This window comes from Gymnoscopelus microlampas (genome assembly GCF_963454915.1).
Source record: "Gymnoscopelus microlampas genome assembly, chromosome: 11".
NCBI lineage: Eukaryota > Metazoa > Chordata > Actinopteri > Myctophiformes > Myctophidae > Gymnoscopelus > Gymnoscopelus microlampas.
Window position 1 is genome coordinate 16,310,438 of NC_139948.1, and position 15,419 is coordinate 16,325,856.

General features: G+C 44.7%; 1 protein-coding gene across 6 annotated transcripts in view; it reads right to left on the reverse strand.

Annotated features, from left to right (window-relative positions):
• Nucleotides 1–15,419, reverse strand: part of bptf (bromodomain PHD finger transcription factor) — a 37,575-nt gene that overhangs the window by 9,347 nt on the left and 12,809 nt on the right. For all 6 annotated transcript variants that reach the window (XR_014601769.1, XM_084071278.1, XM_084071277.1 and 3 more), the window contains 14 exons: nucleotides 14,453–14,584; nucleotides 13,891–14,020; nucleotides 13,115–13,250; nucleotides 11,414–11,695; nucleotides 9,503–11,165; nucleotides 8,563–8,687; nucleotides 7,790–7,921; nucleotides 6,973–7,126; nucleotides 6,390–6,513; nucleotides 4,692–4,947; nucleotides 3,321–3,454; nucleotides 3,007–3,118; nucleotides 2,111–2,409; nucleotides 137–1,469 (listed from right to left, as the gene is read on the reverse strand). Coding sequence is in view for 5 of the 6 variants with exons in the window: in XM_084071278.1 (XP_083927404.1) it covers nucleotides 137–1,469; nucleotides 2,111–2,409; nucleotides 3,007–3,118; nucleotides 3,321–3,454; nucleotides 4,692–4,947; nucleotides 6,390–6,513; nucleotides 6,973–7,126; nucleotides 7,790–7,921; nucleotides 8,563–8,687; nucleotides 9,503–11,165; nucleotides 11,414–11,695; nucleotides 13,115–13,250; nucleotides 13,891–14,020; nucleotides 14,453–14,584 (5,012 nt within the window). In the remaining variant the exon portion in view is untranslated. The remainder of the gene's footprint in view (nucleotides 1–136; nucleotides 1,470–2,110; nucleotides 2,410–3,006; nucleotides 3,119–3,320; nucleotides 3,455–4,691; nucleotides 4,948–6,389; nucleotides 6,514–6,972; nucleotides 7,127–7,789; nucleotides 7,922–8,562; nucleotides 8,688–9,502; nucleotides 11,166–11,413; nucleotides 11,696–13,114; nucleotides 13,251–13,890; nucleotides 14,021–14,452; nucleotides 14,585–15,419) is intronic.

The following is a 15,419-nucleotide window of genomic DNA, read 5'->3' on the forward strand; positions in this document are numbered from 1 at the left end:
AGTGAAATGCATGGTCCTAAAAAGTTACAGGAAAACAAATGGATCAAATCTGTGTATAGATTCATAAAATAACGTTGTCCACTGGTTCAGTAATATCAAATCTTTATATTGCTGCTTGATGTGTTTCATCTCTTACCTGGTACTGAAGGTGTTGTGGAAGTGGCTGTTACCGCTGTAACAGAAGCAGTGGCCATTGTTGTTGCATGGACAGCGAAGGGAGGTGCAGGGGGTATTTGGGTTCGGGCTTTGATTGGAGATGGGACAGCGATTTGGGTTGGGGACATGGTGACAGCAGGCGCAGTGATTGGAGAGTGCACTGGGGAGGGGAGTGGGGCCAGGACAGGTACAGTGACAGGGACAGACATTTGGATGGAGGGTGTAGCAGCTAATGTGGAAACAACTTGGGAAGGTACTACGACTGCTGCTGGAGATGAAACGGATGCAGAAGTTTGAACTTGCATTTGTGCAGGGGCTGAGGCCAGGGCACGAGCAGGCGCAAAGACATGCATTTGGGCCAGGGCTGGGGCATGCACCGATGCCACAGTTTGGGTTTGTGCAGGGGCTGAAGCTGGGGTTTGGGCAGAGATTGGTGTTGGGGTAACAAAGGGAGAAACAACTTGGTTTTGTACAGGGGCTGAAGGTAAAGTTTGGGCAGAGATTTGTGTTGGGGCCATAAACGGAGCAACAACTTGGTTTCTTGCAGGAGCTGAAGCCAGGGGTTGGGCAGACATTTGTGCCATAGCTGGAGACACAACTTGGTTGTGTGCAGGGGCTGATGCTGAGATTTGGGCAGACATTTGCGGTGGGGCCATAGCTGGAGAAAAAACGTGGTTGTGTGCAGGGGCTGATGCTGAGATTTGGGCAGACATTTGCGGTGGGGCCATAGCTGGAGAAAAAACGTGGTTGTGTGCAGGGACTGAAGCTGTGGTTTGGGCAGAAAAGTGTGTTGGGACCATAGCTGGAGAAATAACTTGGTTGTGTGCAAGAGCAGAAGTTGGGGTTTGGGCAGAAATTTGTGTTGGGGCCATAAATGGAGCAACAACTTGGTGTTGTGGCCCGGCTGCGGCTGGGGCAAACACTTGCGTTTGGGGCATTTGTACTGGAGAGGGCACAGGGGCTGCAATTTGAGGTTGTGAAGGTGCTATGGCTGGGATAGGGGAAGACAATTGCATTTGGGTGGGCTGCCTGGCTGCAACTTGGGTCTGGGCCAGGGATGGGGATGTTGTTGAGACTTGGCCAGATGCAGCTGATGTAGGTATTGCAGTGGTAGTGGTGGATGCTGCCAATGAGGCTGTGGAGGTAGGGGGCATGGCGGTGAAGAGGAAACGCTGGACCAGGCCATTGGGCATGGCTGCCTGCATCAGTTGCTGACCAGGGCCAGGGATGACCGTTACCCCCTGGGGGAGAAGCTGCAGCTGGCCCTGGGTCTGGCCCTGACCCTGGATTACCACTGTCAGACCTGGATTCCCCTGGAAGAATAGAGACCAAAGGTTTTACAGGGAAAATAGACATGTACGCATAGAGACAATAGGGCGGACTGCGTAAGGACTTTCTTCTTTCATAGTCAAGCATACTCAAGTAAGTAGTCTTTAGCGTGTAAACAGACCAACGTGTTCAAGAGGCATAGCACTGAAATGTTCATCTGTTTGTATATGCAACATTGCTGCGGGTTAGGCCTATATGTGGAGTTACCCAGAGACTCTGATCTTACCGGACTTCTTAAGTATACCAACCCCATTTTACATTTTGCATAGGTGCTCGATGAAAAAAAAAAGTCTGCTCCACAGACGTTTGCTTAGGGTCGGCCAGCTATATGTCCATGCAGACCCGGCAGACATCTATCAGAGTAACATTTTTCGTGACAATGAATTGGGCGGTCATTACTAAAGGACTGAAGTCACCCTACTCTCATCTCTCCTTTGCACAAGCAATTGGGTTCAAAACACATGTCTTAGTTAAATAAACCCTATGGTTTCACCTATCATAACCACTGGCGGACAGCTGCGATAGAATGATCTGGATATATAAATGACTACCCACCCCCTACAACCATGTGCATATGAAATAGAGAATAAAAGATGAATTTGAACAAAAGGCATGCAGTCCACACCTGTGCCCCCTGTGTTAGCTGAGTGAGCTGGGCCAAGGTGAGCTTGACCTGACCCTGCTGTGGCCGATTAGCCTGGGACGTTGGGGGAGGGACGGTGGGAGACTGCCCAGGTGCTGGTGTGGCAGCGGGAGTCTGCCCAGGTGCTGGCGTGGTGGCGGGGGACTGCCCAGGTGCCGGTGTGGCAGCACGCAGGGAGGCTGCAGCACCGACTACTCTCTGACCTAGAGTAGTCTGAGCAGGACTAGAGCCAGACACGGGCTGGCCACGGCCCATTTGAGTCACAGCCTGCTGAGGCTGGCCTGAAGGCAGACAAACAACATTGAGACAATGAGACATGAAGAACTTAATAAACAAATGCAGGCAGAATACTCCTATCCAAATGTAATCTGGTGTGTTTGCACCGGATGTGAAATACGAATTGCAGGCAACGTGAACAAGGCTGTGCTAAGATTAACTACCACGAGAGGGTGGCGGTAATGCACCTAAAATCTGTTTGCCAAACACCATTAAATAAGCCCGCAAGGACTTTTTTGGCCGGACCTTTTAGACAAAAGCATTATAAATGTAACTGTGTTGTTTTACATTCTTTTGCCTAATAAAAATTTCAATCAATCAATCAATAAGAAATTATATCTGTGCCAGCAAAGTGTTTTCCACAAGAAAACTTATAGTAAACATATGTTATGGAAGAGATGATTTATCACCACATGCATTCACATTCACTACTTCAAACGATCATTAACATAACCAGAAATTACAATTTGTGCCAAGGAAGTATCTGAAATAGTTTAGGTGTGGGGGGATGAAAAATTGCCAACTTTCCACAATATGTTCATACACAGCAACAGAAATAACACTGCAGTGACTAGAACGTTATCTATTGGTAGACACAATACCTTGTTGAGCCAACACTTGACCTCTGACCAAAGTTGTGCCCATTGTGGCACCCTGGGTAGGTGAGCGGATCGTAGTCATGCCCGGCCGCACCTGGACTCCTGTTGTGATAGCCTGAGCCAAAGAATTACAATAGGATAATGCAGAGGTTCTCAAAATGTTCAGATCAGAAGACCCCATAATCTCAACATCCCCATTTCGATTGTGGCTGGAGAATTCTGTTGAATGCCCCATCCCACCCTGTGCTCTCAGAACGCACCATCCTGTCAGCTACCAGCATGTTCCACTGGGAAATAATGTATAGTTGTATTTGTACCTGTTGCTGGGTGATGGAGGATGCGGTTGTAGCTCGGAGGTTGATGTTGCCAGTTGTGGGGTGTAACGTGCTGTAGGTGCGAAGGTTAGCTGGGGGGCCGGAGGGGAAAATTCCCAAGACTTTCTGCTGAACGCCTATGGAGGAGAGCGAGGGAATGTTGATGATGGCTACAAGCAGTTAGATTTGGAGTACATTCAGTGCTAGAGGAATATATACCATAGCAGTAAGGCATTACTACTCATTCACTCATATTGTCTTGCAGATTTGAATTAGGCATTGAATACAAATGAGTAGCTTTCTTTTTCCTTTCTTTTTTATACCTACACTCATCATTTTTTCACTCAGTGTCCATGGTAACATTATTTAAAATAAACCGTAGAATCATAAGGTTAAAATAACTATGATCCAATTTGTGGTCATAATAGTGTTCTTTCAACTAATCTTTCACAAAGTGGAAAAAATGAAGTGGCAAATGAAGTGACCATCACCCATCAGCAACGCGCATTATATCAACTAATCACATCACGTAATAGATCAAATCAGGGGTTTGTATCCCGCATGTCCTCCCTGTCCTGTCCTTCAAGACTACCGGGCAAGCCTCATGAGCAAAACAATTATCTACGGCAGCGGTCTGCGACACTCTTAGACTCCCTACCTCCTTGCGTGGTGGGCATGTTGAGAGTGACTATCTTGCTGTTAACTGGCAGTGGTAACTTGGCGGTGATGACCTGCCCAGCCACTGTCACCGGGCCGCTGGCCATCTGGAAGGTTTGCCCTGACGTGGCGGTGACGCCGCTAGCCACGGTGGCCACCGGGCCAGTGGATGCTGCAAGACACACCATGCCACCCGCGGTCACGCAATAAGACCCAAAGGGGGCCACTACAAAAGTCTGTGCACTACAGCCGTGGTGTCCACTGATTGGTTCGAAAGTAATTTGGGAGTGGTAATTTTAGCCTGAATATATACAAGCTCCTGTATGCTCTTATTCTAGCAATAGAGGAATCTAAAAAAATACCTGGAATTTTACAGGCAAGCCAGTGGACACCACAGACTACAAAAGCACTTTGTTAATCTGGTGAATACAGACAAAAAAACTAAAAATTAAAAGTGAAACGATACGACAGAAGTCATGAACTCATGATGGTGATGGACCTTTTAAATTCAAACAGTGTCTTAGGGGAAACATTTAAAATAAAAAGTAATATTTCAGAACGCAACAATTAAAAAAGAACGCATGTGTCTGCCAACATAAGTCCTTAGCCATCGAGCATAAAGGATGAGACAGAGAGGCATATGACTCTGAAGTAAGAGCACACCATGCATGATCTCCATATGAACTTTAAACCCCCTCCTCGTTCTCATTGGCATACCTGAGTCATTGCTGGTCTGACCCTGCTTGTTGACCCAGGAGGCAAAAGACTGCTGGAAGTTCTTGTCCTGCTGGAAGGACACTGGCGAAGCCAGTTTGGAGCCCAGGACCATCTTGGTTCCAGGGGCAACCTGGCCCATCTTCTGGCCTGTGGAGGCTGACTTGGTGGGGGTGCTGGTAGGAGTGGTGGTGGGGGTAGTTGTGGTTGAGGAGACGGCAGTGGTGGTAACACCCGTCTTCTGCTGCTCAAGGCGTTTCTTGAAAGCAAAAAAATATATTTTAAAACGTGCATATCAATTGGCGAAATTAAAGGACCATACAGTGGTCTGGCATATTTAGCCCATTGACTATGACTCATGGTATACTTGACCTTACTACTGCAAACCATTTTCTAAAGCATACCATAGATGTTTCATTTTCAGAGGAAGCCAAATTCAGTTCATTATAGGACACTCAGGACAGTACAGTATGCAAATAAACTTACAGAGACTTGAAACTTGCTTGGGATAGGTACTAAATATAACTGCACTGTTATATTTTGTGAAAGCTATATTATTGTTGTGTTAATGCCTTTTAAAATGTGATTTGAAAAATAATGGTTTGAATAACAAGCAAAGAAAAAATAACAAAATATTTACAAATAATGTGAAAGTGGTATACAGTATATTTACGGTTCTAAAAATGTATAAAGAAAAATATTTTATTTTATTTTATCCATGGCCTTTACCGTAGTGTAGTTTCATGTCCAGAAAATTCACATCCAACAGTCATAACTGTTTACGATTAACTTCTCTGTGCATTCCTGCCAATTTAGCCAAGGAATAGCATAATTCCAAAACTCCTACGAATTAATTTGCTCAGGGTTTCCTCCAGAACTCGGTCCTATGCCCACATTTAACATGCGGTTGCCTAACCCTGACTCTCCTCTCTCTCGATACTCACTACTCTCACAACTAAATGTTGGTGTCTCCATTCATAAAAGTAGGTGACGGAAAGGGATTGCGTTATGTGGGGCAGAGGAGGTGTGTCTGTGACTTGGTGTGTGTGTGTGTGTGAGAGAGAGAGAGAGAGAGAGAGAGAGAGGGGGAAAGGGAGAGATGGAGAGAGAGAGACAGAGAGAGATGAGAGCAAGGGTGAAAGACCCTGAATTAATCAGGCCACGGCGGGACACAATACACAAATCAATCACCCTGTTGCTTATTGCGCTTATAAAGTTTCTTGTGCGCGAGGGACTCCAGATCAGTGCAAAATAGTGCAGTTGCACAGCTTAGAGGGAACATTGCTTGAAACAAAAAAATCACACCCAGTGTGAAGTGGGCGGTGTGGTCACAGTGGTCATCACAGTGATGGAAGTGATTGACTTAAAAAAAACACTTGTCCATACTGCTATTCATAGGGCTGCACATGTGTCATGTGTTTCGCTAGCCAATCACAGTCCTGAATTTGCAAAGTCAGCCAATCACATTACAGCTAGTGGTGATGACACTAGCTGTAATGTGATTGGCTGACTTTGCAAAAGTATAGATTTGCATTGACTGTGGAAGGGTTAGGGTTGTAGACTGCGTTGTAGACTATTGGCCAATCACGGTGCAGGATTGGTCAGTGTCCAAACCTCACTTATAGGGGGCGGTTACACCGCCCCAAAAATAACTACATTGTATCCATTGGATCATAGGTTCTTTTTTCAAGTTCCACCTACCTGCTGGGCAGCCAGCCTGGCCTGTTTCAGCTGAGACTCAAGGTGGGCCTTCACCTCTTCCGTTGTCTTCAGACTGCTACCAATCTTAGATGAGTCTCCACCCTGCGACTTGTCCTTCTCCACCCTGCACCACAGAGGGAAAAGGCATTAAAGGAGAAGATTCACCACTTTTCTGTGGATGCGCTATTAATGATAGTCAATTAAAGTAGTAAGTAGTCAAATTAAAGCAATAGAATCCTCACTGTGTAGTGAGTTCTCCTGCACACAAACCCTTACTGGTGGTGCACAGTACCAGTACCAGCCTTGTGCATAAGGTTCTTAAGGGCGGAGGTGTATATTTACAGTCAAAGATATCGCTGCAGACTGCAGAATGGATGTGAACATCCAGATAGTTTGTAAATTGGACAGGTTACTTCCTTAATGTTCGCTCTGCAGTCATATAATGTTGAAACTCTGCCTTTAGTTCTCAGTGATGTCAGAATACACCACTAGGTGGTGCTGTTACAACAGAGAAAACTAATGGTTGCTTATAGGAATTTGTAGTATTCCATCTTTCTCAAACTTTTGCCAAAGTCTTTCTCACCTCTCTGCGAAGCCTCTGATCTCCCACAGTTCCAGCTCCTCCTCAGCAACCCATGACTCCATGACGATGGGTCCAGTCTGCTTGGCTGGCTCAGGCTTCTTGGGCCTCAGGGCGCTGGAGCGCAGGCCTTTCCTCTGGGGAGTAGGGGTCTCGGCTGAATGAGAGAGATGATGAGAGGTAGTAACAGAGGAACAAAGCATTGATTGTTACAGCAAAACACAGCCACAATTCTTCAAACTGGATCAACAATGGCGTTTTTTTTTTACTAAACTTGGACCCGTGTTGCAAAAAATGTAATGTGCCTCTGGACCTAACACGTATCCCTAGTTGGCCTACAGTGGGATCCTGCAAGAGATTTCTTCATGTGCCTCCCATCCACCATGTCTCTCACAATGTAATTAACAGTCTAAAAAGAAGTGGGAGAGGATAGCCCAGTCCTGGGTTTCCATTAGCCGATTAAAATCTTAATTGACCGTTAGGGTTAAAATATTGCTGGCCACATTGGCCGGCCACCCTGTGAAATAAAAACAGATATTTATATATATTTTTTTTATTATTCATTATTATTCAGCGGGACGGTGGAACTGAGATGAGAAACATATTCACAAAATCTTTAAAATATTTGGCAAATATTCAGTAATCGACTTCCTTGGCCTACTGAGTGCACTAGAACTTCTGTGCTGATTGGTGTTGTGCAGTTGTTTGCAAGATTAGCTATGGATGGACACAAGAATGTGGGGCACATACGTACATATGGACGAAAACTGTTCAAGATGACTTTCCCCTTTAAGCGACATGCAGTAAAAACAAAAACTACCTTTAGGAGGAGTTTCTCTGTTGTGGAGGGGACAGATGATCTTCCTGATGCAGTATTCTGAACGGATGCCATAAGGCCCCACGTCTCGCCGTTTGATGATCTCCGTAGTGATGATGTCCGTGTCTGTGGTTTCTGTGGGGATATTCACGTGGGAGATTAGCTTGGTAGAACATCTTACAATGATCAACAGCTCACAGATGAAGAGACCTTATGTTCCTGTGTACTGCGACACAACACAAGCATATTGGATCACTCCGAACATGGCAAACATTTGTGTCATGTAATATTCCTGTGAGTTGGCAATATGTCATCAGTGTCACCAAATAAAAAAAACTAGAGTATGGCACTTCTCTAAACCAATTTACAGTGGAAAATTCATTGCTCACCCCTTTAAGGCCTGCTACACCCCAAAGCCCACTGAGTTTAACTATTGATTTCACTACAAACAAACATATGTATGTACAGTAGTATAGCCTAATGAGACCTTTAACATACCACTAACACACAAGTGCACACATGTTTATAAAAACAAGATTCCATTTTTGGCTTTAGAGTCATTGTATGCCAATCACATCTCCGTATGAGGACTGGATCACAGTGTATGGGTCCTGATTGCAAATAGCTGATCAAGACTTATCTTTTAATTGCAACTGGTTTCATCTGTGTACTTTGCCCAGACTATGTTACTATGCAGCAGTGGAGCCTCTGTAATATACAAGGAAAGCCAAGGAAAGGAAAGGACGAGGACTCGGTAGATTCTGGGGTTGTCTGACCTTTACGTGAGGTCCCTACGGCAGCAGAGGGCTTCACGGCCATGTCATCCCATCTCAGGCAGGCCCACAGCAGCCTGAGCATGAGGCTAACTCCTGCGAGGGATCTCATCGTCTGAAGACGGTACCTGGATGAGAGACGGCGTCCATTTAGTATCACTTAGGTTGTATTGTGACAACAGCACATTTAATGATCCTGAATTACAGTGGATGTTTTGACATGTATATGAATGCTAATTGCCAGTCTTTCAATGTGGGTGAAGTAAGAATTTCAAGGTCACTTTATCATGTGTATTAATTTAAAATGTTTAGACCGAGAATGGATTCAGACTGTTGCCCACAGTTCAAGTGAGAATGCCAGGGACTATTAGACTTAAAAAATAGATTAAAAAAGATCAATTAGGGATTCATTTATTAAACATTTTATCACACATTTTTCACCTAGATCCCATTGTCTTGATGTGAGATATTATAGGGTGGGGAAAAATACCCCGTCTTCTGTGTACATTCGTGACATCATCGGGCAGATCGTTTTGTGTCATCAACAACACAAAAAAGGGCATTATTTCCCACACTATATACGTACTATACAATCTTCTCACACAAGATGGAATTTAGGTTCAAATTGGGTGAAGTTTCCCTTAAGTATACATTTTGTTGGCAATGAATGTGTTGTCTAATGTATACCATATATTGTAAGTTATTGTAAATCAGGCACAGTGATGACAACCATATCACAAGAATAAGTATTAATAATAATATGAAAGTGATTCTGAATGCATTCAATGATATTCAAAAGACCAGGGTTTTGCTGTGGCTTATTTTACTGCATTAAGGTAAACAGGCTTATAAGGAATCAATTCATTACACTAATGCAAACAGGTTTATGAGGAATCAATTCATTAATGAAAACAAGCCTATGCCTAACCAATATGTAACCAACCTCCATGTGATGCTATAAGTGGGCCTGGGGGAGGGGTAGGGCCAAATGTCCAGTGATGGCTTGGCGTTGTAGCTGAAGATGGGCACCTCTCTGATGCCTGCCCTCCTTGCCAGCCTCTTGAGGTCGTCGTTGGGCAAGATAAAGATGCTCTTCTTGCTGCTCTTGGTTACAAACTTGCGGTAGGAGGGCAGGGCTGTGCCCGAGCGCGACTTCTTGGACTTGGAGAACCTGAGGAGGGTGACGCGGTCGCTGGTGGAGTACTCCTTACTGACCGTCATGGAGGTGGCCACCGACGAGCCTGAGGGGCCCATCTTGGTGTCGGTGACTGTTGCAGTGATGACAGTTTTGGTCTCCTGGGAGACGGTTTCCCGGGGGGGCAGAGAGCTGCCCTGGCTTGTGGTAGTGGTGGTGGTCTTGGAGGTGGTGAGGGTGGCGATGGTACTGCCCCCTGCTGTGGATACCACAGAGGGTTTATTACTGCTACTGGACATCTCGCCAATCTGTGCGGTGCGAGTCTCTGTTGCCACTGTGGTGGTGGTGGTAGTAGTGGTAGTCACTTGGGTGACGGTCTGTACTCCTTCACCACTGCTACTAGTACTGCAGTTCTCTGTGCCGTTATTGCTAAGGCCAGAGGATGTTGATGTTGGAAGCTTACTAGACACCATCCCTCCGGTTTCCGTGGGCATTTCCCGGGTTCCTGTGGAGTTACCCATCTCTGCTACGTGGTTCTCCAGCCTGGGGATCTTGTTGGGTGGCTCGTGGTCAGAGTCTGAAACGGTATCTTGCGACAGGCTCCCGTTCATTAGAGATTTGAGAAGTTCTTTCTGAGGTTTGATCTCACATTGGACCTGGCTGGCCAGGCCAGGATTGACCTCGGGGTGAGCAGGAGCATCTTCCGCAGTTCTCCCATTCACCTGCAGAGGGCTGGCTTTGCTTCGGTCCACCTCCATGATCTCAGTTGGCCTCTGTCCACTGCCTTCCTCAGTGTCCTTGTACCCACGCTTCTTAGGGTTCTCTTCTGCCTGATTCACCTCCGCTTTGGGGGGCTTGTCTGCACTTCCTACCGCTTCTGACATTGACTCTCTTTTACCGTTGAGATCATCGTTTGGCTGGGAATTCCCGTTCACCTCTTTATGGGCTAAGGCCACACCACCTTTAACCTGAACGGCGCCGTGCTTGGACCCTGCAGACTCTGTGGAACCTAACCTGATATCCAGGTTGTCAGTCTTTGTCTCAGTGTGCTCCTGGTCAAAGTCCAGCTTCTTAACCACACTGTCCTTCACCTGCAGACCCACAGCCTGCCTGTCCTCCACTTTGAGAAGTGGTGCCGTCACCACCGGCGCAGGCTTGGCAACCGCAGAACTTTCGACTTTGACCCCGGTAGCGGAGGCCTTGGAAGCGGCAATTTTGGCCTGCAGGGTGGCCAGTCTGAGACGCTCCAGACGCAGCTTCTCCTCCAGGGTGAACTGTTTGACACGGCGCTGCAGCAGGCCATCCAACTTAGACGGCTTCACTTTCTTCTTGTATGCGGTCCGCAGCTGGAAGCCCTCGCTGACGTTCACCACGTCATAGTTGAAGGGCTTTGTCGCTGCACTGTCCATTTGCTCTTCCTTCACGGGCTGACCAGCAGGTGGTGAAGGACCACTCTTCTCAACATTGTCATCTGAGACAGACAGACAAAGAGACAGACAGACAGACAGACAGACAGACAGAGAGAGAGAGAGAGAGAGAGAGAGAGAGAAAAGGAGGGAGGGAGAGGAGTCAGTAGAGAATCTGGGCAACATCAATTGGAAGTCACAAAGCGCAGGTTACAAAAACTGAATTCTGACTGAAAAAGAATGTTGCTTTAAGAGTGACGAGCCACAGAATGACATGGTCTAACGAGATACTTAATTGATTCCCGTAATCTACCTTTCTCTTCCGTCGAAAAACACAAGGAAGAAGCTGCTGTGCTTGGATTAGTCTCCATCTTTTCTACCGTCTTGTCTTCCATAGCTTTTTTCTCGTCTTTCTCCACAATGTTTTCCTCCTCTTCTTTCGCCTTTACAGCCGGTCCCACCCCCGATGAAATGCTCTGTGAAGACGATTCCTGTTCTTTATCTGTGGTGCTCTGAGTAGACGGCGCCTCCACCTTTATCGACTCCTCATTCTGGCTTGTGCTCTGGGCGGAGCTCTCCTTGGCCGCTTTGGCTGCTATGGAAGCACATCAGTAAGTCAACTAGGTCTGCAGCTAATAACATTTTTAACAACATAAATGAAAAGAAAGAAAGAGAAAATGGATATAAGAAGGAAATACACTGTGTTTAAACCAATCCTAGGATGTTCTGTTGGTTGTACATGATGTTTTAGTGGTGTATGCAGTCACTGTAGTTTTAATTGTACATTTCATTTAATTGTTTGTTCATTGTTTCTACCAAGACCATTATATAATCATCATTTATCATTTATATTATATGTTCATGTCTCTCATGAGTGCTACTGTATTTCCCCATTGTGGTGTTTTTCCTAAGTTTTGATTGATTTTTTTTATTGACACAGTTTACTCTAAGACTTCATGTGACATTAATACATAAGTTCCTGTTCATGATTAAATAAAGCCTGAACTTAAACAGTTATTTTGTTCATTGTGTTTCTAAGAGTACAGACATTATAAGAGCACATAGCACATATTAGAAATATTTATATGATACTGTAATATAATGTATGTGACTCTGTGCCCAGAGTCACATATTTTTCTATGTATTTTTGTTTTCTTATTTTCTATTAATGTACTGATTTATTTTCTATAAGAAGCCATGTGTGTTATTTCATGTTCATGTTATGGCTGGGGTGCATAGTATTGCTGTGAGTTGGGCAGTGATTGGGAAACCTCAAGACTCACCTATCACTCTAGACTGATTGAATGTTTGTGGCACCTGGGGAGTGTGAACAGACAGAGACTACTGTAGAAGCAAGAGGATTCTTTCCCAAGTCTTGCTAGTTGGATCTTTTGGATTTCCATTGTGGATTATTTTCTGGGTTAAGGATTTCTATTGAGGACGGACTGTGCAGAAGAGTTTGAAGGGTGGTAAGAGAAGACTGTCTTGCCGTAACTGCATAGACTGGGTTTGAGTTTGTTTTCTTTTAGACATTGGACTTGAATAATTTGGGGTTTGTTTGGACAGTGACGACACTTAAAGATATGCTGAATATTTAATTTAGTGTAACCTTTTGGGAAATGTTTTGTTTTGTTTAAAAAAAACATTGTGTGATTTGAAGCATTACCGATCATTAAATTCAGCTTAAGTTATTTGGTCATTCTTTTATTGATTATGCTGAACTGACCCTCCGGCCTCCCTCATATTGCTATAATTGGTGCTACAATTAATAGCGTTGCAACCGTTATAATACATCAATAAACCGTAATCATCCAATTAGTCAAATCAAATTCTGATAATATTCTGACCATCGATTAATTTATTATTCTATTATCGTTTCACCCTTGTCAACAAAGGTGTGCATTGAACCAAACACGGTCAGCTAAGAAAGATCAAAATGAGTATTAGTGGAGAGAAAAAATATAAAAAGAGGGGGGGGGGGGGGGGGGAACCCCGATTCCAGCTCAGCTCTTACCCTCCAGTGCTTTACGGTAGTTGACGTTGGTGTTCCCAGGGAGCCGGGGGACAAAGCGTGGCACGTGGGTCTTACTGACCCAGCTCCACCCTCCATAACCAGTCACTCTGTACTCCTCGCCCTTCTGCTTCCATACCTAAACACAAACACACAAAGAACAATGAGGAAGGTGACAACAATGACCCTTAAAATTCAATTTGGTCCCATTTGTGCACTCTCAGAGTTAGGTTGGCACTCAATTCAGTCAGTCCAATAGTATTTTACACCCGGTGCAAGATGGCGTATTGCTTCTGCCCATCCAGTCTCAATTTTGATCTTTGAACATTTCAACCCAAAAGTTAACCATCTCTTCAGGTCATGGAAATACAGCAATCCTTTCATAAGTTATTTTGGTAACAGTCAAATATAAATATATTGGGCGATGCCAAAAAAGAGCAAGCATACTCAGCATACCTTCCATGGGTAAATAAATATAAATACACCTTGATATAAATAAAATAATACAGTCCCTACTCCCCACACTGGTAATATTCTCCCACTTGTTTATTGTGGATTAAATGTTTTGAATTCTTCAGGAATCTCCTTTGTCAAGAGTCTGACCTTGACCGAGACATTGAACTTTTTCAGCCAAATGCGAATCCTGTCTTCAGAGCAGCCTACTAATCATTTGTGCCAATCATTATGGAAATCTGCCTATCCGTTCTCAAGTTACCATGCAAAAAACAAACACATAATTGTAAGCTGTGGCTGGTAGATCTAAGGCAATGCAGGCTCACCTGGTGTTTGATGGGGATGGTGTACTTCACCCAGGTAGCCTGCAGCATTGTCTCTTCATCCTCCAGCTTCTTCTCTCGCTTCTTCACCTTTTCCTTATCATCCCGCTCCATGGAGGTCATGCGATGTAGCCTAAGACAAAAACAAACACGCAAAACCCGAACAAAGTAGATGTTGAGATTGAATCAGCAAAGTAGCTATGACTGCGGTTTGGCTCTTCAGCAACAATCCTCTACACAATGAGACCTTTTCACTCTCCTGGGAGCAGAGTCCTTTTCACTCTGCAGGGAGCTAGAGTCCTTCCCGGTAGCAATGTGAGCTACTATTATGTGCATTGCTGCACACAGCAACAAATTCTTCCACATTAATTATAAAAGATGGAAGTGACCAAGAAACCCAAGTTATCACTAGAGCGGTGACTCCAGCCTCCAAGCAAAACAATTTAGACAGTTATTTGGAGCACAAGTGATCTTTTAATGTACCAGTTCTACATGCCACGTTAATATCAAATAACTGGATAGCTAAATCAATTTTCATGTGACACATTCAAAATTGTTTGCTTACCTTGTGTGTCCGAGAGAATCCTTCCACACTGGCAACATGACCACTGGTTTGATGGCACACTCCAGTATGGCCAGGGCCAACGCAAACTCCCTGGCCTTACTGCACATCTGGACTGCTTTGTTCCAGTTGGATCTGGAGAAATATACAAAGAAATATGAGTCAATAACAGAGTTGCAGACTTTCTTCCACTGTGTACTGCCACATCAGAAAATGTGACATACTGTAAGTTCTATTTTTCAAAGAGAGATAGGCCGTTCTGCAAGAGAGCTGATATTTTGCATCAAGTACTGTATGAAAAGTAATCTACAAAATGAATGTATTTGTGCCTGTGAATGGTGGTGGGGATTACAAGTAGCCTCACGTGGCCAGACTATATCACTGCATGGATATGAGTCTGGTGCTTCTATGAGGACGTTTTTTCCCCAAGGGGTGGGATCAAAATAATGGCTCTGGACGCAATTGGTTAGACCTACAACTACCAATTACAGTCTCCCATATTTGAATACTGGGCCCTGATTGGTCACCCCAGACTTCGGGAGCAGGAAATGGATTCACAATGGAGTGCGGCCAGACCCAAATCGCAGAGGGCAATTTTATTTTTTTCACTGGCAGATTTGTCTGGTCCCAAGCTAGATTACAAGCTTAGCTCAAAAACCACACTTGGAAAACCACATAATTTCAACCCGCCCAGTTCAATACAGACAACAGACATTGTAGGCAAAGCCTTCCCTCTCTCTGCCTTCAGTTTCCTGTCTCTCTACTATCCTAAATCTAAATAAAGCAAAAAAAACATACTAAACCTCTTAACTCATCCACTGCCAGACTTATTGCTGGCCGCGTTTGCCCACTGCCAGAGATTGTTCATTGAAAAAAAAAAAGTACTCAGGAGCTGAGATACAGAATTTTTAAGCTTTAAGTTAACAAGGAAGTGGATGGGAGTCTTTTCCTTCGAAAAATCATATCTCCT